We start from the raw sequence: 25,039 nt of genomic DNA on the forward strand, positions 1-25,039 counted from the left end.
TCTGGATGCGCCTCTTTTTGTCGCTTCGTCACTTTTGCCGCTCCGTCGACTTTTCTTCCCCCTGAACGGCTTTCACGGCGCTTGTGAAAGATACAGACGCTGGATCCGTGACTGTCAAACACCGCGCGATGGAATTAGAGCACCGGAGCCCGCATCACATAGCAATTTGGAGCCTGCTGACCCTGTTTTCCTGCGCCGCCCTGACCGTCGAGACAGCCGAGCCAGAGCTGCAGGCTTAACACACCCAGCTATTTACGTCGCTATCCACATGAAAGAGGATGACCGGCCGCATCTGGAGGAGGACACAGTGATCGCCTAGCCCGTCATCCCGTCACTGCAGACCGCGCGAGAGAGACAGAAAAAAAACCTGTCTTCGTCTTTCCCATGCGTTGCCTGAACGCTCTCAGGTGCATAGTTCAGAAAGCCACTCGAAGAAATAACTACAAAATAACTAGCTAGTTAACTACTCTAAATAACCGACCGATTTCACTCCCTTTCCCTCGTTCGCTCTTATAGAAAATTACCAGCACGACCGATCGATCCCCCCCGATTTGTTTCTATTTCCCCTTACCACCAGATACTTGGGCAGGCCGGTAGGCTGTGGCCAACTTTATGGTTTGCCGGAGACGCCGTCATGACATCAGATAAACCGTCGAAATCTTTTTTCGGAAGGAAACTACACAAGGAACGCCAGCCTGATCTGCGCGCTGAGACGCCGGAATCGTTTGGTGCGGCCAGCAGTGGATCGGGATCGCGCTCATCGAGATATTCGAAACGAGAGTCCGGCCTATCTGTCGATTTAACCGGCGATACGGAATATCTCTCAGGTGTGATAGGATCCGTCCCGTATGACAGCGTGCCTGTGCGAAAGGAGCCAACCCCTTCCAAAATGGGTAAACCAAACGACTACCACCAGTATCCCCAGTTTCAGGGGTATCAGCCTGCGAACGGCGCAATACACCTGTCTGGACCCCGGCCCCCGCCAGGATTCTCAGGCACCACCGCCTCATACTACTCTCAAAGCGACAAGGGGGTGAAATACCAAGCGTGGAACGGCCACATCGCCTACCCAGCCGCAGAAACCTCCAACCCTCGAACCTCCATGGACCAGAACAGCATCTACTCCGCGGTCTCGTCCGCTCCTCGTGGCTCGACTCATACTATCAGCACAGACAATGCGTCCCGTTACAACTACTCCACACATCCTCAAGATCCCCGGAATCAGCCGCCCAGCTCCTCAGGAAGCCGTCCTTCTACCTCGTCACGATCTGACTGGCTTCCTCCTCAGCTACCCATTGTGTTTGGTACTTTGCCAATCTCGGCGGATGGAACGATCCAGAGACCTAAGGATGACGCCGTCGTGGACCAGATGTTCTATGAGCTCATGATCAAACGAGGGTGGCAGAATCTACCCGAACAGGCTAAGAGACAGATGTTGGCCTACCCGACGTCGAAAAAATGGACGTTGGTTCATCAAGATCGCCTGACGCAGTGGCAAGGGGAGCAAAAGCGGCGCCAACAGAATAGGCAAACTGGCTCTGGAGATGGAGGCAAGGGTCTCCTCGGACGAGCCGATGAAGAAGGCAGTCCTGAGTGGTATGTTAAGAAGGTCATGGATGACTCCATCACAGCAAAGGAGTTGGGGAGTCTAAGCGTAAGCTTACGAACACAACCGATAAGGTAAATCCATCACACTAGATGAAGAGCCTTGAAAACACATCAATCCCTATGCTAACAAATATGTTCAAATAGTTGGGTGAAATCGTTTGTTGAAGCTCAAGGGCAGATTGCTTTGACAAGCGTACTACTGAAGATAAACAGAAGAAAAGCTTCAGGACCAGTTCCTGTGACCAATTCAGGAGGAGATAAGGATTTGGATCGCGAGTACGATATTGCAAAATGTTTGAAGGCATTGATGAACAACAAATATGGTGCCGACGATGCGCTTGCCCATCAGCAAATTATCGTGGCCCTCGCAAGTTCTCTTATATCCCCAAGGTTGACAACAAGAAAGTTGGTCAGCGAAATCTTGACCTTCCTCTGCGACTGGGCCCATGGTCAGGGGCATCAAAAGGTCCTTCAAGCAATGGATCAGGTTAAGAATATGCAAGGCGAGACTGGCCGATTTGATGCCTGGATGCGAGTAGTGGAAGTCAGCATTGACGGACGAGGCAAAATGGGCAGTCTTGTCGGCGCAAGTGAAGAGTTCAGGAGCGGCGGCATAGGAATGGAGAACCTCCTCATGGAGTATGCTCTAGCAACCATGTTTTTGATCAACATGTTTGTCGACGCTTCAGAAGATGACTTGCAACTGCGATGTCATATCAGAGCACAGTTCACCGCTTGCGGTATCAAACGACTACTTGCTAAGATGGAAGGATTCCAGTATGAGGCCATTGACAGACAAGTGGAACGGTATAAGGAGAATGAAGGGATCGACTACGAAGATCTGCTCCAACGAGAAAGCAGTAGCATGAAAGATAGCATTGAAGGGGAGGTCAGTGATATGAACGACCCCATTCAAATTACCAATGCTATCATTAGTAGGCTACGGGGAGGTCGTTCCCAGGACTTCTTCATTTCAGCCATGCAACACATGCTTCTTATCAGGGAGAACTCCGGTGAAGATAGCCACCGAATGTTCCAATTAGTTGATGCAATGCTCAGCTATGTCGCCATGGACAGAAGGCTTCCAGATATGGACCTGAAGCAGAGTCTCAATTTTACAGTCCAGAGCCTCCTAGACAAGCTACATACCGACGCTGAAGCAAGAAGGGCGTTCGACGAGTCCCTGGAAGCTCGCCAGATTGCAGAAGCTGCAATTGCCGAACGAGATGAGATGAAAGCTCGAATAGAAATGGGCGCAGATGGCCTAGTCAAGAAGCTGCAGAAGCAAATTGAGGAACAGGAAGCAGTAATCAGTCTCCAAACCCGGCAAAATGAGTCTTTGAAAAGTGAATTGGCCGAAATCCAAAGGATTCGAGGACAAGAGCTTCAGAGGAACGAACTTGAAACTCGGGAGCTCTACCTCATGCTTCGAGATGCACAGGATGTTGCAGCATCGAAGTCTAAGATGGCTGGTAATGGAGGTGATATGAGCATAATGGATCCTACCCAGATGAATGGTATTCTTGACCGAGAGAAACTTATGAGCCGCCTTGAACGGCAGCTTGATCGAGCAAAGACCCAGTTCAAATTGGAAGGAAAAGTTTGGCCTCAGAATGGTCCATCAGACAGGCTTCGAGAATTGCGCGAACTGATGGAGGGAGACTTCTTTCATGAACCCGAAATTGATGAGGAAACCAAGCGCAACTTCACTCATAGCACCTTTGGTACTGTTTCGAGGAAGCGTAGCCAGGCCCTTAAAGCTAACGCTTCTAATGACCAGGATAGCAGGGATGAAGAGCTTGATGATCTAGAGGAAGAGGGCGAGGAGGCTGTATTCGAGAAGGGCCGGTTGGTAGAGATCAGAAGACCAAAACTCGACCCTGAGCGTGCCACAGCACTTCTGGGTGAAATTGCTTCCAAAGCTGGAGAAAGAGAAAAGGAGAAAGAAAAGGAAGAGCAAGAAAAGACATCGACACCTCCTGCCGAAGGTCCCGAGAATAAAGAGACAAAAGATGCTGAACCCGATAAGCTTGCTGGCTTTAATGGCCCTCCACCACCACCACCGCCTCCTCTCCCTGGCTTCGGAGGGGGGGCACCGCCGCCACCACCTCCTCCCATGCCCGGCTTCGCTGGTGGTGCTCCTCCACCGCCTCCTCCTCCCATGCCCGGCTTTGGAAATGGTGCACCACCCCCTCCTCCTCCCATGCCAGGAGTTGGAATGCCGCCTCCACCGCCTCCAATGCCTGGCGGTTGGAAGAAAACTTACCTTCCCGCTGGGCAAGTTTCTTCAGTACCTACGGTTAGCTTACCATTTATACGCCCCAAGAAGAAGCTCAAGGCACTTCATTGGGACAAAGTTGATACCCCTCAAGTAACCGTCTGGGCTGCTCATGCACCTACACATGAGGCCAAGGAGCAGAAATACACTGATCTTGCAAAGAAGGGAGTTCTCGATGAAGTCGAGAGATTGTTCATGGCCAAGGAAACGAAAGTACTGGCTCGTTCTGGGAAGAAGACTGATAAGAAACAGATCATCAGTAGTGAATTGGTCCGCCAATTTGAAATTGCGTTCGCCAAGTTTTCTCAAATCTCCGCAGACGAGCTCGTTCGCAAGATCATTCATTGTGATACCGAAATATTGAATAATACGGTTGTCATGGAATTCTTACAGAAGGACGAGCTGTGCAATATTCCTGAAAATACATCAAAGTTGATGGCTCCTATAGCAGGATTGGACCGGGGCCCGGAGCTGCTACAACTGAGCGAGAGCAGGACCCTTCAGAGCTTACTCGCCAGGATCAAATTTATCTCCAGACTGCCTTTGAGTTGAACCATTATTGGAAATCAAGAATGCGTGCACTTAACTTGACTCTCTCTTTTGAGCAAGAATACGATCATATATCCTCCAGCCTACGGGAGATAGGACAAGTTTGCGAGTCGTTACGTGACTCCGTCTCTTTGATGAACGTGCTTGGACTCATTCTTGATATTGGTAACTTCATGAATGATTCTAATAAACAGGCCGCTGGCTTCAAACTCAGCTCTCTGGCCCGTCTTGGTATGGTCAAAGATGACAAGAATGAGTCCACTTTTGCAGACCTGGTTGAACGTATTGTTCGAAATCAATATCCAGAGTGGGAAGGGTTCACCGACGATATTGATGGCGTAATACGAGTCCAGAAGGCAAATGTCGATCAGCTCCAGCTTGATGCAAAGAAATATATTGATAACATTAAGAACGTGCAAATGAGTTTGGATTCTGGCAACCTGAGCGACCCAAAGAAGTTCCACCCTCAAGATAGGGTAAACCTGATCGTGCAAAGATGCATGAAAGACGCCAGGAGAAAGGCGGAGCAGCTGCAGCTTTACCTTGATGAAACAAGCCAGACATATGATGATATTATGGTGTTTTACGGTGAAGACCATACAGATGAAAATTCAAGACGGGAATTCTTTCCCAAACTTGCGACCTTCTTGCAGGAGTGGCGCGTAAGTTCATTCAATCCTTTTTCTTTTTTTAACCCTAATTACCCAACGTGTATATTGACTTTATAAAATTTTATAGAAATCCAAGGAGAAAAACATCTCTTGGGAAGAAAATAGGCGGCGCACAGAAGCCTCCCTTGCTCGCAAGAGGGCCAAACCAGGTCTTACAAACGGTATAGATTCTGGTACACCGACTTCGCCCACATCAAATGGTGCAATGGATTCACTGCTGGAGAAGTTGCGTGCCGCTGCTCCCCAGGCTAGAGATCAGCGTGACAGAAGACGTCGCGCAAGATTGAAGGAGAGGCATCAAGTACGACTTGCTTCTGGACAACATGTACCCGGTATAACGGTGAACGATGGCCAGGATAGCGAGAGCACTACGACCGCGGAACCAGCCGCAACCCCCAAAGATGATACCCCACAAAATTCGCAACCCAAGGGCGAGGACATCGCGGATCGCGCTGCCAGCATGTTACAGGGACTCAGGAGTGATAATGACTCTGAGGGCAGCCGTTCTAGGCGACGAAATAGCGCTGAAGAAGCCCGGAGAAGCAGGCGAATGCGACGACGTGCCCCAGCAACAACATCGACTTTCACTAATAAAGAACCCAATGATGGCCCTTCACTACTCTCAGCACACCCTGAATCTGAAGGTGGAAGCAGACGAGACTCTTCAGGGAGCACTGCATCCGCGTTTTTGGGCGAAACGACCAATGAACCCGAAGCTTCACCGCGGCCTTTACCAGCAACCCCCGGTGGCACAGATTCCAACCCTATCACGATATCCGACTAAACATATAGAGGTTATGCATCTGAACTTCTTTTTTTATCTTTTCCTATTATTCAACACCTCCCCGCTGAATTTAGCGCGCTCTATTCCCCCTTATTATCCGTTACCAACCTCTTGATATGCATTCTTTACAGAAGCATCACCGCCATCGCAATCTCCCATTTCGATATCCATTTCACTATATACACCATTTCACTCATGTTAGAACTCGTTTCCTTCTACTTCCTCACCTTCCCCTTTTAACCATGATCCAATGCATGAGATTTGTCTTCTTTCCGTCCTTGCCTTTTACCCTCGTGCATTTGGTACCCGTGTTACAGGATTTTATGTCTGGCTAATTTCCTTCTGTTGGACTTGGGTCGGATCTCCTTTTTATGTTGCAGCCTCGTCTCATTCCCCCTTACCTTCTTCGCCAACTGTATCTCCTTTTCTAATTTCCTTGATGAGATGTGTTAGTTAACATTATCGAGCGGTTGGACCTCTCGCAAATTTCTAATACTATCACTAGAATCTTCTAGTTTTCTCCTCCCTCTAGTTTTTGAGCTCTTCTTGGTGCTTCACAATCCCAGCCCCCTGGCATACTTACCTCCTGCACTCATAGCACTGTGATCTCGTTGACAACAGTGACTTTATACCCAGCTGAGTGAGACACGTCAACACGGGAGCCCCCAAGCCCATAAGGGTTGGAGGAAAGCGACAGGATTACCTGCGACTGCCAGCCCTGTCGCGCGATCGTACAAATAACAATATACAGAACGGGCTCCCATCTATATAAGATATCCACTCCTAGCTCTCCCTGGTCCAGGATGCTTTGGCAAAGTGGAGTCCTACGAAGAATACTCCCGCGGGCTTTGAACATAATGCATCCAAGCATCCTGGCCGTACTATGGCTGTTTCTTCCCGTGCTCTGTCTCAGCGCGAGAAACGCAACGGGCCTGCCTGTCCCTAAGTCCAGACTCGCAAGCGTAATCAAGGACCGTACCCCCCAGCAAACACAAACCCTAGTTACAGCGATAGAAAGCGCTCGCCTGGCTGTTGGTCCTACTTTTCCTCCGATAGATTTCATGATTCGACTGACAAGACTTGCCTAACGCCTCCTGAACAGCTCGCCGCCACAGCCTTTCGGTTGCGAGTTCTTATTGACTTCCTCGAGAGGCCTCCTAAGCGAGGAGACCGGATCACTAGAGATGAAAAGGTGGTTTTGCGCACCTTCGAGACCGTCTTTGGCCAGGTCTGGTGGGCGCCGACGAACGATGAAGCCTAAATGCAAAACAAGCAGGCAACCATTCGTGTGAAGAATTTTGCCTGTAAGAAACAAGGACTGGGTCTCCCTGCCGGCTATGCCTTCTTTGCTGTCGCCCCCTTCGGCGTTGGAAGTTGCTTGCTGATATTGCCTACCTTTAGACATCGCGGCGGCGGTGTCCAGGAGACTATCACTACAAGACACCACCCGCCATGAAATTTGGTGCGGCGAGAGAGCCATGCTGCGCGACCGTTCAAGATTTCCACAGCCGCTTCCACTGGATATTCGTATGTTTCTTTCGACGACACTTTTATAGCTGGTTCCTGGCGGTGCGGCATATCTCCCGACTCTTACTACTCCAACTGACAGATCCTAGCGAAGATGTTACGTTTGATAACCGTCCTATAGAGGACTTTGGTCAGAGATTCATCTTAGGCGACGGCTGCTCAGACCAAGTCACTGCCTATACATACTGCGCTCCCTCGATTAACGCGTTCATGGTAATCACTATAATATGCCCGTTAATGTGGATAAAGTGTAGGCACCAGAGGTGTTCCCAACCGCTGCAGATGTGTCGTGACAAAACATTCTTTACAGGCAGTTCTCTAGACAAGCTGTTTCTTGACAGTACCTTCGCTTCCTCATTCTTCATGAGATGTCTCATGCGCGAGTCATTCATCCTGGCACTGGAGGAGATCGTGATGGAACAGGTGAGGAGACATAGCTTTCAATGAAGCCTCCTAAACGCCCGCAAAGGATAACTTACATCGCTTTGACGGATGATTACGCTTACGGTTGGGATAAATCGATACGGCTCCCGGTACGCGAGAGATGGAAGAATGCAGGTAAGCCATCCATATACCTGCCTATTTCTTTCTATCTGCGCTTCAGAGGTTGTGGTTCTTCTCTGACTTGCGTTCCTTCACACCAATATAGATAACTTTGCAATATTTGTACTTTGTAAACGCAACCCCGTATCCAACATAAAACATCTACCCCGTGCTAACAGGACATCTCTAGCAATGTATCTACACAAAAATGACTGGTCCACCGGGCCAGCCAAACCCGTTCCGCCCGACGGTGGCTTGGGAGACCCTGACGGTGTCTAGTGGGAAGATTGAAAGACGAACGGGCAAAATGAAGAGTTGTCAAGGGAGGCTGAACAGTACGAGTAAGATATTGAAAATGATTCTATATCCGACTAAATCAATGTACTCTCCTTTCCCAATGGTTTATTTTCCTCATGATCGGCTGGCACGGCATGATAGAATTGATCCGGGCCTTTTCTCTAGCATCCATCAGGAATGATATGACTGCATAGGGCTGAAGGTCTCACCAGCTCCATTTCCTAGCGGTATCTCAGACACTTCTTAGCCGATTATTTCGTCACTTAATACCATGGGTAAGTTAACCAGTTACCCGGTTATATAGTTAGTGATCATTCGGGGATCGGAGATGGACAGCAGGATTGACACCTGAGTCACTGTCTTCCACCAAACATAGCTAAGGCAGGCAGCCTGCTCGTCAGGGTTATGCCTTGGGAAACACAGCTGAGCAAGGTTACATTGTGGCGTCAGGCAAGGAATAACTTCCCTGTCATACATTCATGCCTGCATAAAGACGTAGAATCAAACCCTTAGTAGTTATCAGTTACCAGCCCCATTGCCCACTTCAGCCCTAAAACGACACTCAGGCTGCTCCCCCAGCCATCAACTAGCCACACAAGGCTCAAGATGGTGCTAATCGTTATTGGCCATGACGAGTCAATCCCAGATAATATCCTAAACACACTGGAACACTCGTGGCCTCTCCTCAAACTCACTGATCCGCGCTCCTCCTCGTGGCATGCCAGGGGTGGGAAGAAGACGGACCCGGTCAGGTTGAATACCCGCTTCCATCTCAGCTGTCTGCTGCGGCTCGAGGCCTCCATTTCCAAGCCCTCTAACCGATGATCGTGTGTTTCGAAATATATTATTAATATCGACGAATTCATGTCTGAATGGACGGTCATAATCAGACCCTGCATGTCATTCCATCTCTTGATTATCCCGACTCCAGTGCCTTCGGCCAGGCGCCATGTGTTTCCATGGATCAACAGACGAACACACAAAGATGGATTTCCTGCACAAGCAGCCTCCTTCCTTTGCCGTCTCGTTATTCATTGTAACCTGACCCGCTTCTCTGTGTCTGCATAGGACAGGTGGCTAAATATAGGAGCTGTACGGACTTTTCAACCGAGACGGTATATTGACTCTCTGATAATGTCAATAATTAACCATCGTTTATCGCCGTTGACGTTGTTAATGTCTGCAAATCTGCAATGTAATTGCAAACGTATAATATCCCTTTTTTTTTTCGGATAGATTTGGATAAAAAAAAAGGGTGAGAAAGAGGAGGCTATGCGCAGCCTGTACGCAGCGGCGGACAGCTTGGTTCCTTGCATTCTCACCCTCCCTTTCTCTCACCCTGCAGTGCTGCAAGTCTGGTTGAAGGTAACAAGCAGCATATTTCTTTACTTATGTGCTCCCATTACATACCTTTTGCTCCCGCCCGTCCTTGCAGGAGCAAAGGGGCGGTTGGTTCCCTTTCGAGACAAAAAGGAATGAGGGATCTTCCGGTAGGATGTTTCCAGTGTAACGGTGTCTGAACCCAATCTTCCTTTGCATTCGTTTCTTTTTCTCCTTTTTTTTTTTTTTTTTTTTTTTTTATTCGCCTGGATAGTTCAGTTATTTTAGGCATCATGCGTGGTCAATCGTAGTGGCCATAATCTCGGGTCAGCAGATCTGATAGCGGCCCTGCGGTCATAGCGAGGCCAACATACGTTATACGGAACATTATATCCGCATACCTTATACATCGAACGCTTGGATGTAAGTATGCGTTCCTGGACAGGGCATCCGTAAAAGGAACCCGACATAATTCGCAATATCTGTGTCATCCAAAACGGCGAGACGTCTGTCCGCGCTCGATTCCGTGCGACAGTCCAGGCTGCAGAAGAGAGCAGAAAACTCGGAGAAAGGGCCGAATCAAGTAACTGGTGCTGGGTCGACCATTTTCCAGCGCTTTTCTCCTGTATAACTAACAATCAGACAGCCATCTTGGAGGGGGGCCGGTCGTTGTAAGAGGGCCAAAAATATAGAGATTGCGTGCAACCACCGTAGAGGGCTATCATGACACCTTGTACTCCATGTCCAGCAAGCCTTCTGATTTCACGCTGTCTAGCGATTCGATGGGACCCCTTTTCCTTCTCAAAAACACGTTTATTGGTTATTCATGCTGTTGCTCTTGTGTTATGCTGTGTTGATATGCCGGGGATCGCTTGCAGGGGATGAGAAATCTAAATTTATCTCCCGCTGTAAGTAACGTACGGACAACGGCCATCCCAACCTGCACGTAGTCTCCTGCGATACTCTGATTAGTCATCGAAGGCCGCTACTCTTCCCATTTTCAGCCATGTCGTCTGGACCGTCTCACGCCCGATGTCATAATGAGCAATAGCTAGTTATCAGAGTCATCACCACCATCACAATAACCGGCTCCTTTCCGACACAGCCGCTGTAAGAAAAGCCTCCTGCACAGAGTAGTGATGTTGATTAGCTGGCTGGCCGTCTTTTCCTCCGACCTAGCAGTGAGTCAGTCGGTGCCCGTCAAGGCTGGTTAAGGCTGCTGAATGGCCAGGATCGAGTACGAGGTTGACGTGATGCTCGCTCATCCTGCCCCGGCAAGGCCTGCGAGGCCTGCATGGCCCGCCAGGGGTCCAGTCCACGGCCACCATCGATCACTTCCAGGCCTGAGGGGGGCCGCCCTAAGGGAGCCCACGTTACGCCGAGCAGCTGGCATTGCCCTGCAATATGGGGCTCGAAGGAAGGCCGGGTCCCTTGTTCAACTCGTTAGCAGCAGCGTTAACTCGCTACCAGCTCAGAAGCAGAAGAGAAAGGGCAAAAAGAAACAGAACGAATAAGAGACGAGAAGAGAGGGTCTGTCTTCCCTTTGACTTGCTTTTTTGCAGGTCTAAGCCTTGCTGCCCTTGCTGACACTGACGGTTCTCTGCCTTAGCCAGTTATCGACCGGCCGCTGACTTCTGCCTGGCGTTGTTTTCGTCTCATCCTTTGGCCCTTTCACACAGTGTGCCATTAGCTAACTAGCTGGCGAGCGTGGGAATCCCCCCGAAGCATGCAGAAGGTTGCAAAAAAGAAAGCAGCCGAGCGAGGTAGAACCAGCAGAAGCGCAGAGAAGCTGATTCATAATTCTCCCGAAACTGCAAAAATAGCAAAAGGGAGACAGGCAGAGGCTGATGGATGCTGGCGGAACCGTGAGTGACTGCGTCCATCAACCATAAAATGGGATACAAAGAGAAAATGTTGAAGATATATAAAACGCCTCTCTTTTCGCCTTCTTTCTTTCTGCTTTTTTTCCCTTTTCCTCTTATCTTCATTGTCTATCCAGCATAAGCAAGCATATTCACATTCATCCTATTATCATACATATATATCTTTATTATAATATCTTTTCAGCGTACTTCCCGGCGTTTCATAACCCAGTGGCTGCATTTCTCCTTTGAAACGGACCTCAAGTGAACCGTCTTGTTGCTTTCAGACCATCTAGCTACGCCCTAGACCTCAAGGATATAAATAATTGACTCGTTCATACTGGTCTCCTCTTCCTGGTCTCTCTGGATCGTCGCTTGATATACAAATCTCGACTAAGCAAAATATCTGAACACCCTGTTCGTCTATATATCTTCCAACACACAGCAAGCCTAGACTCTCCAAGCGCAAACATTTCACCGTCAAACATTCCGCCAACTTCAGGCTTCACCACTCAAGCAACAATGGGTCGAGGCGGTTACAACAGCCCAAGACGACAATTAGTCAACCAACAAGGCAGAGGCGGCTATAATAGCCCCCATGATGGAGATGGTGACGATGAATCCTAAAATGGGGAGGAGAGGGGGGCTTTCTCCCAAGAACAATATCCCCTTATTCTTCTTGCAAGATAAAGGATTGATTGATGCCGGCCATGAATCTAGCGACTTTAATCCAACTGGGAATCATTTCTTCTTTCTCCTCTTTGGGCTTTCTTTTCATGGATTCGGCGGGTATGCAGGGGCGCAAAACTGCCTATGAGTAATGACTGGGTCTTTGAGCTCATTTGCCAACACAGAATCTGCATCCGGGACTTGCATTAGTATCAAGGAGAACTTTTTTTTTTTAATTTTGCATTACACGGACGACGACAACGACGGCCACTTACTTTTCAAAGACAACTCCCAGCACACTCTCGACATCACCACCTTCACCACGACCAGTGATCTTTGCAAGGGATTCGGCCGCAAACCGCAGGTGTTCCGCGGCCATCACGATGTCGACGTCCTTCTCCACTTGTTTTATTATCGTGTTGTTTTTAATACTGTCGATGGCATTATCAGGCGTTATAGAACCCTCATTGATTTGGGATAGAAAGTCGTTTAGGTGCTGGGCACATATTTGTAGATTAGAGCTTTGTCGATGCGTTACCCCTAATGAATCTTCCCAATAAGATTTATCAAATTGTTGACCTATTTGTTTTTCATCCGAATGTATGCCTTCAGGTGTAGATATCTCCTCAAATGTGCGTATTAGGCCCTTAAGAAGTGGTTGGATGCCTCCTGGATCCTGGCCAGTGGAGTTTTGAGCCTCTTGACAGGATATCGGAAATATCAGGTCTGGGTCTAGGCCCCCAAAGGTTGCAGACACCTGAGCTTTATAGTTAAGCATGTCATGATGTCCCGGCTCCGAGGAGAGCATATCCGTTTTGTTGATGGCCACTAGGACTTTTTTGTCAAGCTCGAGGCAGCTGTGGACAGCGCTAACAACTTCTGGCTCTAAACTCAATCCTTGTTCTCTCGATCCTTCAACAGAGAGCACGACTACCACTACATCAGACTCAAGAGCCCGAGCTTTGGCACGGCGTATCCCTTCTTCCTCAATCTTGCCGACTGTCGAAACCACATGACCCTGGGCGGCAATTTGGCTTTGCGATAGCTTGGATCGTAGTCCTGCCATATCGCCAAATTTACACAGCCAACCCCCAAGGTCTATACCGACATCAACAATATCTCTTGTGGTTCCTGCTTCGCTGCTTACAATAGCAGCATCGCGTCCAACGATCTGATTCAGTAATGAGCTTTTTCCGGCATTTGGTGCTCCCAGGAGTGCGACCTTAATACCACTCCTGAGAAGCTCACCCTTTGATGCGTTCTTGATGTGTAAATTTATCTGATGCAGAAGACTGTCAACTTGACCGGTAACAGAAGATATAAAATCGTCCACCGATTCGTCGAAATGTTGGTCTTCAGAAAAATCTATTAGAGCTTCCAGTTCCCCTCGAGCATACAAAAGCTGTTTTCTCCACTGCTCATACCGCGTAGACAAAATATCATTTGTACCTCGAATGGCAAGTCGGCGCTGTTGCTCTGTATCCGCTGCTAGTGTATTACCGAGAGCTTCAATCTGCGGTAAGTCGAGGCGGTCATTAAGGAACGCTCTGCGGGTGAACTCTCCTGGCTCGGCGTAGCGAATAGACGCTGATGGAGCATCTACAGGGCTTGCACATTTTGAAATCGCACCGAGAATAGACTTGATTACCGCAGGGCCGCCATGGACGTGCAGTTCGAGCACATCCTCTCCTGTGACTGTGTTGGGTGCTGGAAAATGGAAGACAAGTGCGCCTGAGTCTAAAACATTATCGGCCGATACTGGTTTGCCGGGTTCATATATTGTACGAAGAGCTGCAAAACGAGGTTTTGGGAGTTTTCTGTTCGGACAGAGAGCTTTGTATATCTAAAACTCCACTATCATTAGATTTACTCAGTTCGACGGAAGATATCATTAACAGAAGAATATTTACATACTGGAATGCAATATGGCCCCGAAATACGAATGATGGCTATAGCAGCTCTGCCAGGGGCAGTGGAGAGCGCATATATGGTGGTTGACTTCTCATCCTGAAAAAATGATGCCCATCTCCTTTGGGGACTAACATGGATGGGTGGTTTGAAAGCTGGTAGAATAAGCGATTGGGTTTGAACTGAATGATTCCATGGCTGAATACGGCTCCAGGCCATATAAATGAGCCGCACTCCGCAGCGGCTCCGAATTGATATCTTCCACATACAAGAAGAGGCTGATAAAAGATAGTGTTGATAGCTGTTGGTCGAGCTGGTGAGCTTTCTGTCGTTGCTGTCGATTTTGAGTTTATATGTCACGTGATGGCAGATGCGGCTCTTCGCGAAGCTGATATCAAAAAAAAAAAAAAAAAAGAAAGAAAGAAAGAAAGAAAGAAAGAAAGAGGAAAGAAAAGATACCAAGGTCACTAACTTAAGAGTTCATCAAAGACCCAATCTACCAAAGACAAATCATTTGAACCCGTTAACCGATACAGCTACATAGGTCGTACTCGAAACTACTCTGCACGAACACAAAATGCCCTCAAAAGTCCCAGAGGACGAATCCATGGTCGATGCGCAACCACTTGAAGACCAAGAAGTTGATGTAGAGCAGCAAGAAGATGTTGAGGATGAAGAGGACGAAGAAGATGAATATATAGCCAATGATCAGCAAAGAATAACCATTGTGAGTTTTCCAACCTTTTCCTTGCGTGGCAGGTGCATTACTTGTCGAGGGATACAATATTTATCAACCACACTTCTTTGAAATAGCTTCCTGGCGCCGTTGAGACAGCTGCCTCGTTCCAGTTCGAAGGCGAAGATCATACTCTTGGGAATGCGCTACGATACGTCATTATGAAAAAGTAAGATAGGAACCATATACCTGCTATGGTGTTTGCTGCGGGGATGCAACAAAATACAGGTCGAGGCTACCCGCTAATATATTTCCGATAGTCCCGACGTTGAATTTTGCGGATACACGATGCCCCATCCTTCAGAAGCTAAGATGAACTTGAGAATCCAGACTTATGGTGAGTCTTGCGTCTTCCTACGTTTTGCTATAGTTCCTGACACATTGAGCTACTTGTATCTACGTACCTAACTTCTTCCTAGACTCGACCAATGTATTCACAGTTCTAGAGAAGGGACTTAGCGACTTGATGGATCTATGTGATGTTGTTACAGAAAAGTTTACCTTTTCAAGGGATGCCTTCGAAGCTAGCAAGATGCAGCAATGATGCGGAAAATTATATAAATGTGAAGGATTCATTAGGATGGCATGGTTGTATCATTTAATACCAGTTTAGGCGCAAGGGTACTTTGGAACTGCATTAGAGGGTTTATTCAAGTATTTTTTTTTGACCTTTGTTGTCTTTCGGTAGTCTCAATACTCTAGTTGAGAAAACTGCGTAAAGAAAGTATAAGGAATATCAAGACAGTGCTAGGATATATACATTTCACCACCTTCATAGCAAAGCCCCACCTCACAATAGTACAAGTTGAGAAGTGTAGTTGTTTAATTTCGTCCCTATATTAATATTAGTCTAGTGACCTACTTTGAGTGAGACGGAAGGAAGATATGCCCAAACAACATACCTCCATGAAACCAGACATGAAGTTCTTAGGTAGTTTGGCTGATGGGTCTTCCTCAGCTCTGAAATATTTCATCAATTGGGACAACTGTTTCCAATAGTTCATGGTTTCCTAAAACACACACCAGGTCAGCATTCTAAACAGAAGAATGAATCAATGGATAGATCGGGACATGTAGCCCGAAGGGAATTTCCAGTTGGAATAATGGACTATTCTGGGAAAATCGTAGGCGTATATTCGTACCTGGAACTCGCTGTGGCTTTGGAATAGAAGAACATCGACGACTGGCAGCTGGTTTACATATCGGTGTCGCTCAAATTCTTGTCTGATCTTGGTTCGGATGGCGGAGACGGGAAGTTGAAGAGAGTACATAGTTTGGATCTCAGGAGACTGTACAAGCCATGAATGGATACCATTAGCATTTATTCTGTCATCAATGTATGGATTATCAATCATCACCGAGAAGGGCACCTTGCAGCCCTGTCTGTCAAGCATGCTGCGGAACCAACATCGAATGGATAGAGGAGCCAAGTATAACGCAAGCAAAGGGAGACTAACCGCGCGAAGCCATGCTCGGTATGATCTAAGTACTCTTCTCTGCGCATCTTTCCAATTGACGGCTACGAGTTTCCGGGGAGCGGTTAGTGAGTGTCCACAAAAGCGAGAGATTGGCCACTGGCAATAGGCTGAAACCTACAAGATCGCGTCCGCTGGGCCAAATAGGTTGGATTTAACACCATGGTGGGCTGCAGCTATGAAATATTTTGCTATAAACACAGCTGTGAGAGAGAAACGAAAGTCGGCTTGACGTTGCGGTTGTTTCTGGCTCGTTCAACTCACGATCGCCGACAAACCTTGGCGTCTATGCTGACTAAATTAAATACTTACTGGCAATGATAGATTGCGTCGCTATGACAGCAACGCAGCGAAAATTGCACCGCCGGTGATCTCAATCGGTCTAGCAGCTCATATAAAGTACATTTCTTGTTATAATGCTTTTTCAAGTCTCACTCTGTCAAGCTGCTTGAAGTTGTCTTTCATTTCGTTGCTTAAACCTGAGATCTTGGCGTTCATGAACTCTAATTGTGAATTCTTCGATATATCCGTACGGAGTACCTAATTTTTTTTTTTTTTTTTTTTTTTTACTGATATCAAATCAGGAGAACAGGCGCATTCTCGATCAGGACATAACGACGCCATAACGCAAACGATTATTATGGCGCCAACAAAGCCGGCTGGCCCGTCGAAAGGGTCAAAGAGCAAGTCCTCAAAATCGAAGTCTACTTCGGCCGGAAAGTCCTCCACAAATCGAGTATCTAAATCGAAGTCCAGCAAAAAATTAGGCGCAAAGCCCAAACCAACGGAGGTCAAAGCGAAGTCACGCTCAGCGCCAGAAATGTTGAAAAAGAAGAAGAAAAGAGTGTATACTGAGAAAGAATTGAATTTGCCCACGCTGAACAAAATCACACCTGTTGGTGTGCAAAAACCGCGAGGCAAAAAGAAGGGGAAGGTATTTGTCGACGACCAGGTATATCTCCCATGTTAATCTTATAGCGGTCATTTACGTTGATCCCGGAGGAATGCATTTATATTAACTATGATCTCAGGAGAGCATGATGACCATTCTCGCCATGGTGAATGCAGAAAAAGAAGGACAGATAGAATCCAGGATGATAAAGGCCCGGCAAATGGAGGAAATACGCGAGGCAAGGAAGGCCGAGGCGGAAGCCAGGAAGGAAAAGAAGAATGCAAAATTGGTAAGTAGTTTGCTGCCCGGCTGCGAATATGTTACTGGCATATAATATGTATTGTTTTGCATCTAACAGTTTAACAGGAGGAGACGAAAGCTTCACTTCGAAAGTCGCGCCGATCGAAAGAACCTAAGAACAACAACCATGACGAACAGAACGGCGCGAAATCTAAGAAGGGGGGAAAATCTAAAAAAGTTTCTTTTGCCTAAATAAGGCTCTAAAAATATGAAAAGGGGCATTCCCGCTACAATACAAATATACCCAGAGGCGGAGACTTCTCCTCAACCTTCTATATAAAGTGCGGTTATCCTTAACTCGAGAGACAAAAGAGGGTCATTGTCAAACCGAGAGAAACTCAATACCTATAACGGAATTCCGTCACCTGGATCTCCGAACTTTGCAGTGGGATGGAATATAGTTTGATTAATACCGTAGGGTAAAGGATGCGGTTATTCTCTGCCGTCCGGGATGGGCATATGCAATTTCCGCCTCATGGGCGTGAAGTCCGGATGGGGACCATCAACTCTTTCAGGAGATGCCGCAGGGTTCAAGTTACTCTTGCTCTCCATCTCCTCCTCCACTACTGTCAGTGGAGCATCAAGGTCGATTTCAGATACCATTTTATTGAGAAAATTGACAACCTATAATCCATAGGTTAGAAGTCGAATCTCCATGGGCATTATGCATGGGTGGAAGACTTAGTGGGCGATGCTCAGCGGATGACATAATTGAATGAAATCGTTAGTAACTTACAGGTTTGGTGAACCATCTTCCTCCTCCGTACTCAAACCAGCTTAGATGACCTCCCCAGGAAGTAGTACACATTACTGCGTACGGGGTCTTGGTCATCTCAAGGTATGGTAGTGCTTCTTTTGAGGAAATCTAAGCCACGATGTTAGTACCTCGACATCCTATTATAATGGGCAGGGTTTGATTTCGTACCGCGTCATCTTCCGCCTGGATGGCAAAAAGAGGGATCTTTACTGCGAACAGTGAGTCGATGGAGGAAGCATCGCGATAGTAAGCAGTTTCAGTGGGATAACCCCAAACAGGCGCTTGTAATTCTCTGAGAGACAGATAAGCAAAAGCTTTTGGCTGGGTTCAACCATTAATCGGACAAACTTACCTATCAAACTCGTGAAGATAGGTGGTTTTCCGGACTCGTTCAACATTGACTCGAGGGTGCTCCCGTAACTTGTCAACATGTCTTTATACACTGGTAGTTAGAAATATGAGTCCTGGTTATATACGGGGTTTTTGCGTACTGTTCAAAGAGCCGCCTCATACTCGCCCCCATAGTTTTAGAATATATCTGCAATCCCACCCAGGTCCTTTGCAATGCCAGGGAACTAACTTCAAGATTCCAGGGATTTGAGCAGACGACTGCCGCCTTTAACTGGCAATCCTCGCCTTCCTCTCCAACATACTAATCGTGTATATATGTATATCAGTAACCTGTATGGGCCGTCATAGATAGCAGAGATATAATAATGACATGGCTTACGTTTGTCAGGATATTTGCGCCCAGTGAGAATCCAATTCCAAATAAAGGGCGGAAAGGGAAGTTCTTTCGTAACCAGCGTACGGTCTGTCGAACATCCCAAGTTGCGCGCGCATTGTATAATATCGAACTTGTAACCTTGGAATTTGCACATCCTCGGAAGTTAACAACACATACTTCCCAGCCTTGCTTGTGGAGCGGATCGACTATATTTCGTAGGTATGGTTCGTGTGATCCACCGGACAAGCCATGTAAGACAACAAGCATGGGCTTCTTATCGTCAGACGGGAGGGCTGAGAATTCCTCCTTTGTAAAGAAGCTTGTGCGGGGAGATGGGTGTGTTGAGTCTGGTGGAGTAGAAGATTCAAACGTGCCATTATCAGACTGCTCAGAAGTAAGGGAACTGCTTGTCTTATTGACGTCGTAAGGCGGAACAACAAAATCCACTTCAAAGCTCCCGCGATAGTCGGGGCTGTCCCCTTCAAACCGCCATCGCTTGTAGTAAACCGGAATATCATCTGTTCTCATAAGGGTCCATGCCGTCTGCAAATGCCCATTAAACAAGAAAGGATTTAGCTGGCAGTCAGCGGGTGTAGCAGATTTGCAGAGGTCAGCAAGGGAGATGTATTTCGACTCGTCCACTCCAGGGCCTTTCTTCTGTGGTTTTCGTTTTAAGATGACAGATTTCCCAGCATGATGGAAGGACACCCTCCCATTAGGGAGAAACCAGGAGAGAATTCCCATCTGCGTATTGCGTAGACGCGATATTTTGGCTTTTGGATATGCCACAAGTTGTCTTCTAATGTCTGTTTGCTATCCAGACGGTTGGGAGGGGTATATAAAAGTGTTTGTCAAGATCCTGCGGTGAGCCACGCTAAAACGAAAAGGGTCAATGGATAAACAATAAGCAAGACCGGCTTGTATTACTGCAATCAAATCTCTATGAGCAGAGCTGGGAGAGGGAAAAAGTTGAACAAGGGCCCTGGAAGATATAAGACTTGGAATCTCCGAGCTTATCTTATCAAAGCTTCCATCTTTTTCTTCAGCCGAGGCTCGGACATAATTTTATGCCGGTTTTGTGGAAGAACTCTAAAAAGAGGTAAATTTTATGCAAACTTTAACTAATTTCTCTACCTACAGAGTTGTTGGAATGCCACGTGAACTGGGGGAAGAGGGATAACAAAGGTTATCATAATCGTTATCTACGGGAGACTTCATTAACGTCCTGTATATCGTGAAAAGCAGAAGAAGGAGTAGAAGAACAAGGAGAAGAACAAAAACAAGAGCATCGAAGAGGGCGGTATAGAAGGAAAGCGAACACTCCTGAGGGATGGGAAGAAAACGCGGCAACATCTAACAAGTTGGCAGGAAAATGATGTCACACGAGGCTCTCTCGTGCTGTTATTATACAAGGTAGTCTAGAATGCCATTTACGTCGCTGTCGCGGTGCCTTGGTATCGAAGGATTGCTGGTAGCTATCATGATGGTATGCATGTTTATCGAATAACGGGGCGGCTTTCTCTTCTGTCGGTTCGATTATCGTGTTTGCAGCCTTAACTTCCTCAACTGTAGCTCTAATTTCGTACTCTCCAGCACAGTGAATAGTAATGCCTAGGTTTATTTGTCTCTGTTCCCTGGGGCCTAGAACCGGAAGTGCTCGTTGAAGCATCCCTGTACAGGATAGGCGCCTTGATAATTCAAGCGCAATTGTATATGGTTGGTTGCGCAAAGTAGGCTGAATCCGGATAATGGGATGAATTGGCTTTGAAGAGCGGTTGAAAAGCGTGGTTTGAAGGTTGAAGAATGTGTCAGTTGAAACGGAGAATCTTGACTGTCCTGTTTGTAGGATAGCTGGGTATTGGTCACTGCAGGATTCCTGGTCGATTGTTTTCTGTAGCGGCAGAAGATTAAAGCTTGGCTCTATGTCGTCTACTCGGAGTGAGCTGATCATACGATTGGTTAACACAATCGCACGGAAGTCAATAACTCCTTCACGGCCCGTAACCTCGTCCTTCCATAGCCCGTGGAGATTCTCGAACATCTTTTCACGAAGCCAGAATGCTTCTCTTTTGGCAGTTTCCGCCTCATAGCTAAGCTTATTAGCGCTAACTACAAACTGCCGCCTATTTGCAGCATTTAATACCGGAATTTTCTGGTGGGGATCATCCAGGTATATCCGTGGAATAACCAGGGCGAAGCGAGAGAGGTGCCCGGGTTGTAGTACATCAGAGACTTCCTGTAAATGAAGAGTCGAACTTCCGGCCTCGGAACGATCAATTTTTTCCTCAGTCGAGTCAGTGACCTTCAGATAAGCAGATATTGGGTTAGGCCACGAGTTTCGTAAATCTATAAGCAATAAGCAGTAGTCTGATCCTGTGTATTTCGATCCTAGTTGAGATATAACTGGTGATATCTGTGGATCATTTCGGCCACCGGTAGAAACAATCGAAGGGTCAGGTAAGGTGGCATATGTCGTTGGGTGCTTTTTTGATTTTATATCAGAGGATGCATCACCGATCCATCCAAGATGACCATTGAAAGGCAGGATCTCGCACCGGGAAATATTCAAGCTGGCATTGACGGTGACAGTCAAGGGTATACTGATCTGCCTGGTATAAAAAGTGTCTGGAAGTTCCGAAGGCGATGCACCAATACATGCATAATCAACTTGAATAGTGGCTTTTCTAAGGCCAGGCTTGCCTAATACTTCAATTGTAAACGTCTTTGATTCACCAGGGTCAAGGGATGGTATTTCTTGCCCTGGTCCGGAGGTTCGTAAACGTAATGGCGGCCGTTTCAACATCTGATATTCCAACTCGTAAATTTCTGTAGGCAGGTTGTCTTTGTTGTTTAATGCCACTTGTAGATGAGCTGTTGTAGAATCTTGAAAAGTAAAGAGAAGGAGATCAGCAGGACAATCGGATGTGTTATGTAATGTAATCTCAAACAAGCTAGTTTCCCCTTCTAGCATCATTATTGCAGATTGTAAAAGCGAGGAGCTTCGCACTTCAATCATGGGCTGCGCTTTGATAATATTCGCAGACAAAGTCGTAGTTTCTGGCGGTTTCCTCGAAGGTATTGCTCCTTGGGATGTATTCGAACTCCATGAGGTAGGCCGCGATAAGGAAGGGTCCTTAGCAGCTAATCCGCTGCGTTTGAGCTTGGTTTCCGCCACGGATTTCCATATCTTCTTGAAGATAGGGAATCGTCTTTCTCGGCAAAACTTTACCTTGACAGTGCATCCAGTGATTTTGAGCACACCTTCCTCTGCAGCTAATAGAGTAACCCCGATTTCCTGCAGACAGAATGGCGCAAGGAGAAGATTTGATGCACTGGCATCAAAGGCAATGCCTTCACCTTCAAGTTGTATGTGTTCAATCTCGAGTTCAAAGTCGAATGGGTTTTGTAGAATAACCCTTGCGGTTGCAGGCTCGCCAGCAATCAACGGTGCCTCGGCGGTTGGTGTAAGGGGCTTGGAGAATGCATTATAGATAAATGGTTCTGTTTCGCCGCCTTTTTCAGTACTAAAGGTAACCCCAAAATCTTGCTTCGTTCGTCGAACAGGAGGTTCTGCACCCGAAGGTTGTATCAGCACATCGCGAACCAAGAAATCATCCCAATATTCAGCTTCCAAATTTGACACCCCGAGCTTGTGTGCAACGCTGACTGTGCGTTTAACCGTATTGTATAAACGAGTTTGCTCGTCGGGACTCAGAAGTGGCCTGTTCTTCTGAAGATCTGTGGTGAGCATATATGTGCCTTTGGCGGCGTGTAGTAGAGCAACAGTAAACTTCAAAACGCCGGAAAAGTCAGGCAGTGCTTCACAGAAGTTGATACAGGATTTAAGTATATCAATCTTCAAAGCCAAGTCGCCATATGTATCAAGGGCAGAGTTCTGAAATGTACGCTCAATGATTGCCTCAATTGAGTCATAGTCAAAATCATGTCCATCATTCTGCCATTCGCTGTTTATCCGTCCGTTGGTAAGCTTAGCGCCATAAACCCCTCCAATAAGAGACAGAACCGATCTTAAACCTGCTTCCATATTTGCAGGGCCAATATCCAAAGCGTTGATGTCGAAAGAGGCATTGCTGAGGGCAGATAATCCTGCAGCTGGGTGAATGCCAATTTCTGCCGCACCAATCTTCCTAGCTTGTACAAGTCCAGGGATGAGTATTGAGAAAAGCTCCTTCAGAACGAATGCCCGCTTTCGCTCCATTCCTAGAGGCGATAAGACAGCAGCCACACCAATGAATATCTGAACCGCATCTGTCACAGGAACATCCGAAGATAGTGAAGATGGGAGTGCACGGAATAAGAAAGACGTTATTTCAGTTTTGCGAAAAGTGTTGGATTTTCTTTGTTGGTCGGGTAGTGACATGCGCTCCAGGGGTTTATTCAAGACTACATGCTGTAGACCGTCGGTATCAAGAGAACCATCGCGTACTTGCATGGTTGTCAGAAGCTTTGCAAGTCTTATGACTGTTTCCGAGAACACTAGTTGGGGAAGCGGTTCATCCGTTATATTAATAGCTCGATTGTAGAGGCTTAATATATAATTGGAAATGTCAGGAAGAATGCTCGCGAGGTTATGGAGAGCCAAAGATCTAGCTTCAGGTTCTGACTTTCCACGAGACTCGATGTTTCCTTGAGCTGGGGTAGATTTTGCGATTGCCCTGTCGCCATTAGGATAACATATGTGAGGAATCTTTAAAAGAAAACACCATGTCTGTCAGATATACATTCTAAAATGGAAGCAATCAAAGGGAGATTGCATACCTGAAAACTTGCACCCACCCACCCAAACAGAAGAAGACAGATCAATATCGCTTCTAAGGCCTTTGCATGCCATATATAATCACTCCCAGACCTGGCAATGGAAGCGCCTTCTATAAGATCTTTGAGGGCCTCAGGCCATAAGCCTCCTTGGAGATGCAGTATGCCGGTAAGAATATGAAGACGGCCCTGGAAGCGAGCTTTTGCTCTCTCGTTGGATGCAAGACTGGAAACGCCCACCACTGAAAATCGATCTCCACTATTTTCCTTGGACCCGGGTTTGGAACTAGAGCTAAGGGTTGAAGTCGTTTTGTTCGATATTTGGATTGAACGGGTAATTTCATCGAATGTGGTAGGGGATTCATGGTTGACAATTGGGGGCGATTCGGTGCCTTCTAAGGATTGTTCAGTTGGTCGTGATGGTAGATGTGCTGGCATTGTCATTCTATGGGAGACCTTGTCGGGTGACTTAGCATCTAAAGTCCGTCGTGGACCCCAAGATGATACCTTTGGAGATTCAATACTTTGCCATTGCGGTATTGATTCTGAGAATTTTTGTAGCCCTCCTAGGACTCGGGCAGATATGTCACACATTACCGTCTTCATGGTTGTGGGCCGTGATGCTTCCGGGCTGGGTATCCATATTACCTGCTCAGGGCCAGAAACTATGTTTTCTAATCCATCATAGTCGAAAACTAAGAGCTGTTGGAGTACAGATTTAGGGTAATCTTGGTTTATCCCATCTAGCTCTTGGATAAGCTGGTCAAGACCCTCCGGGGTAGGATGCTTATTGCGTTCAATTCCACTGGACTTCTTCTTGAGTGGATCATTTCTATCCCCCTTTTTTCCCCTTGCGATCTCTGTACCATCGGCAACTGCTAGAATGATAAGCGGCTCCCTGAAAAGCTCAAAAGGAAACACTTCTAGGTGGGAGATAGGGGGTACGGATATAGATAGGTCGTAGATAATCATTCCAGATGGGTAGGCAAGCGGAGAGAACGAATCTAGAATTAGTGAATGTTAGTTATAGGGTAAACCATTAATATGAAGCTTTTCCTTCGGTTTTGGAAGCCTAACGGCTTTTCCATACTCTTGCTTAAGCTCCCTTCTGGGCTCACATCCCCCAGACGAACTACATTGTGCGCTCGAAGTCGCTCGGCGAAGCCTAAGAACCTGGATCGCCTGATTCTACCGGTGGGAAGTAACAGGACCCGTAGGCGCGCCGGCGCAATAGGAGAAAGGGGGTCAATTGTCATTGTAACATTGAGATCGGAGGCTGGTCGTAGGAATTCACGGCTGGTCTGGATTGCGCGCGAAGTGGTGTTTAAGCATCGCAGGGGCAAATTCAGGTCATTAACTA

The 25,039-nt window shown here is 47.1% G+C and overlaps 7 protein-coding genes across 13 annotated transcripts; 3 read left to right on the forward strand and 4 right to left on the reverse strand.

Moving 5' to 3' along the window:
- Positions 1 to 156: 156 nt before the first annotated feature.
- On the forward strand, positions 157 to 5,890 carry TERG_06616 (uncharacterized protein; the record flags this gene model as incomplete). Its single annotated transcript, XM_003232575.2, has 4 exons — positions 157 to 1,680; positions 1,753 to 4,290; positions 4,335 to 5,097; positions 5,174 to 5,890. Exons 1-4 carry the CDS (start codon positions 635 to 637, stop codon positions 5,888 to 5,890), a joined length of 5,064 nt encoding a protein of 1,687 aa, XP_003232623.1. The 5' UTR covers positions 157 to 634.
- Positions 5,891 to 12,379: 6,489 nt separating this feature from the next.
- TERG_06618 (uncharacterized protein) lies at positions 12,380 to 14,269 on the reverse strand (the record flags this gene model as incomplete). The annotated part of the gene is made up of 2 exons (XM_003232578.2): positions 14,023 to 14,269; positions 12,380 to 13,951 (listed from the first exon to the last, which is right to left on the reverse strand). Exons 1-2 carry the CDS (start codon positions 14,233 to 14,235, stop codon positions 12,380 to 12,382), a joined length of 1,785 nt encoding a protein of 594 aa, XP_003232626.1. The 5' UTR covers positions 14,236 to 14,269.
- A 324-nt stretch (positions 14,270 to 14,593) lies between these two features.
- Positions 14,594 to 15,296, forward strand: TERG_06619 (uncharacterized protein; the record flags this gene model as incomplete). Of its 2 annotated transcripts, XM_003232579.1 has the most annotated exons (4): positions 14,594 to 14,743; positions 14,830 to 14,921; positions 15,013 to 15,089; positions 15,172 to 15,296. In XM_003232579.1, 4 exons carry the CDS (start codon positions 14,594 to 14,596, stop codon positions 15,294 to 15,296), a joined length of 444 nt encoding a protein of 147 aa, XP_003232627.1. The 2 variants fall into 2 exon arrangements, with proteins under 2 accessions (XP_003232627.1, XP_047606986.1); XM_047750242.1 differs by lacking the exon at positions 15,172 to 15,296 and having other exon boundaries at positions 15,013 to 15,160.
- A 278-nt stretch (positions 15,297 to 15,574) lies between these two features.
- Positions 15,575 to 16,391, reverse strand: TERG_06620 (uncharacterized protein; the record flags this gene model as incomplete). 5 transcript variants are annotated; one of them, XM_003232580.1, is made up of 5 exons in its annotated part: positions 15,575 to 15,586; positions 15,655 to 15,762; positions 15,895 to 16,041; positions 16,210 to 16,271; positions 16,349 to 16,391. In XM_003232580.1, the coding sequence occupies 5 exons, from the start codon at positions 16,389 to 16,391 to the stop codon at positions 15,575 to 15,577; spliced, it is 372 nt and encodes a 123-aa protein (XP_003232628.1). The 5 variants fall into 5 exon arrangements, with proteins under 5 accessions (XP_003232628.1, XP_047606988.1, XP_047606987.1 ...); XM_047750243.1 differs by lacking the exon at positions 15,575 to 15,586 and having other exon boundaries at positions 15,598 to 15,762; XM_047750244.1 differs by lacking the exons at positions 16,210 to 16,271; positions 16,349 to 16,391 and having other exon boundaries at positions 15,895 to 16,146.
- Positions 16,392 to 16,867: 476 nt separating this feature from the next.
- TERG_06621 lies at positions 16,868 to 17,611 on the forward strand (the record flags this gene model as incomplete). 2 transcript variants are annotated; one of them, XM_003232581.1, is made up of 3 exons in its annotated part: positions 16,868 to 17,179; positions 17,259 to 17,408; positions 17,486 to 17,611. In XM_003232581.1, 3 exons carry the CDS (start codon positions 16,868 to 16,870, stop codon positions 17,609 to 17,611), a joined length of 588 nt encoding a protein of 195 aa, XP_003232629.1. The 2 variants fall into 2 exon arrangements, with proteins under 2 accessions (XP_003232629.1, XP_047606990.1); XM_047750246.1 differs by lacking the exon at positions 17,486 to 17,611 and having other exon boundaries at positions 17,259 to 17,453.
- Positions 17,612 to 17,851: 240 nt separating this feature from the next.
- On the reverse strand, positions 17,852 to 19,647 carry TERG_06622 (uncharacterized protein; the record flags this gene model as incomplete). Its single annotated transcript, XM_003232582.1, has 6 exons — positions 17,852 to 18,043; positions 18,156 to 18,284; positions 18,345 to 18,468; positions 18,529 to 18,609; positions 18,668 to 18,828; positions 18,907 to 19,647. The coding sequence occupies 6 exons, from the start codon at positions 19,645 to 19,647 to the stop codon at positions 17,852 to 17,854; spliced, it is 1,428 nt and encodes a 475-aa protein (XP_003232630.1).
- Positions 19,648 to 20,281: 634 nt separating this feature from the next.
- On the reverse strand, positions 20,282 to 23,356 carry TERG_06623 (uncharacterized protein; the record flags this gene model as incomplete). The annotated part of the gene is made up of 1 exon (XM_003232583.2): positions 20,282 to 23,356. One exon carries the CDS (start codon positions 23,354 to 23,356, stop codon positions 20,282 to 20,284), a length of 3,075 nt encoding a protein of 1,024 aa, XP_003232631.2.
- Positions 23,357 to 25,039: the final 1,683 nt, after the last annotated feature.

The sequence above is a fragment of the Trichophyton rubrum genome (genome assembly GCF_000151425.1).
Source record: "Trichophyton rubrum CBS 118892 genomic scaffold supercont2.8, whole genome shotgun sequence".
Classification (NCBI taxonomy): Eukaryota; Fungi; Ascomycota; class Eurotiomycetes; order Onygenales; family Arthrodermataceae; genus Trichophyton; species Trichophyton rubrum.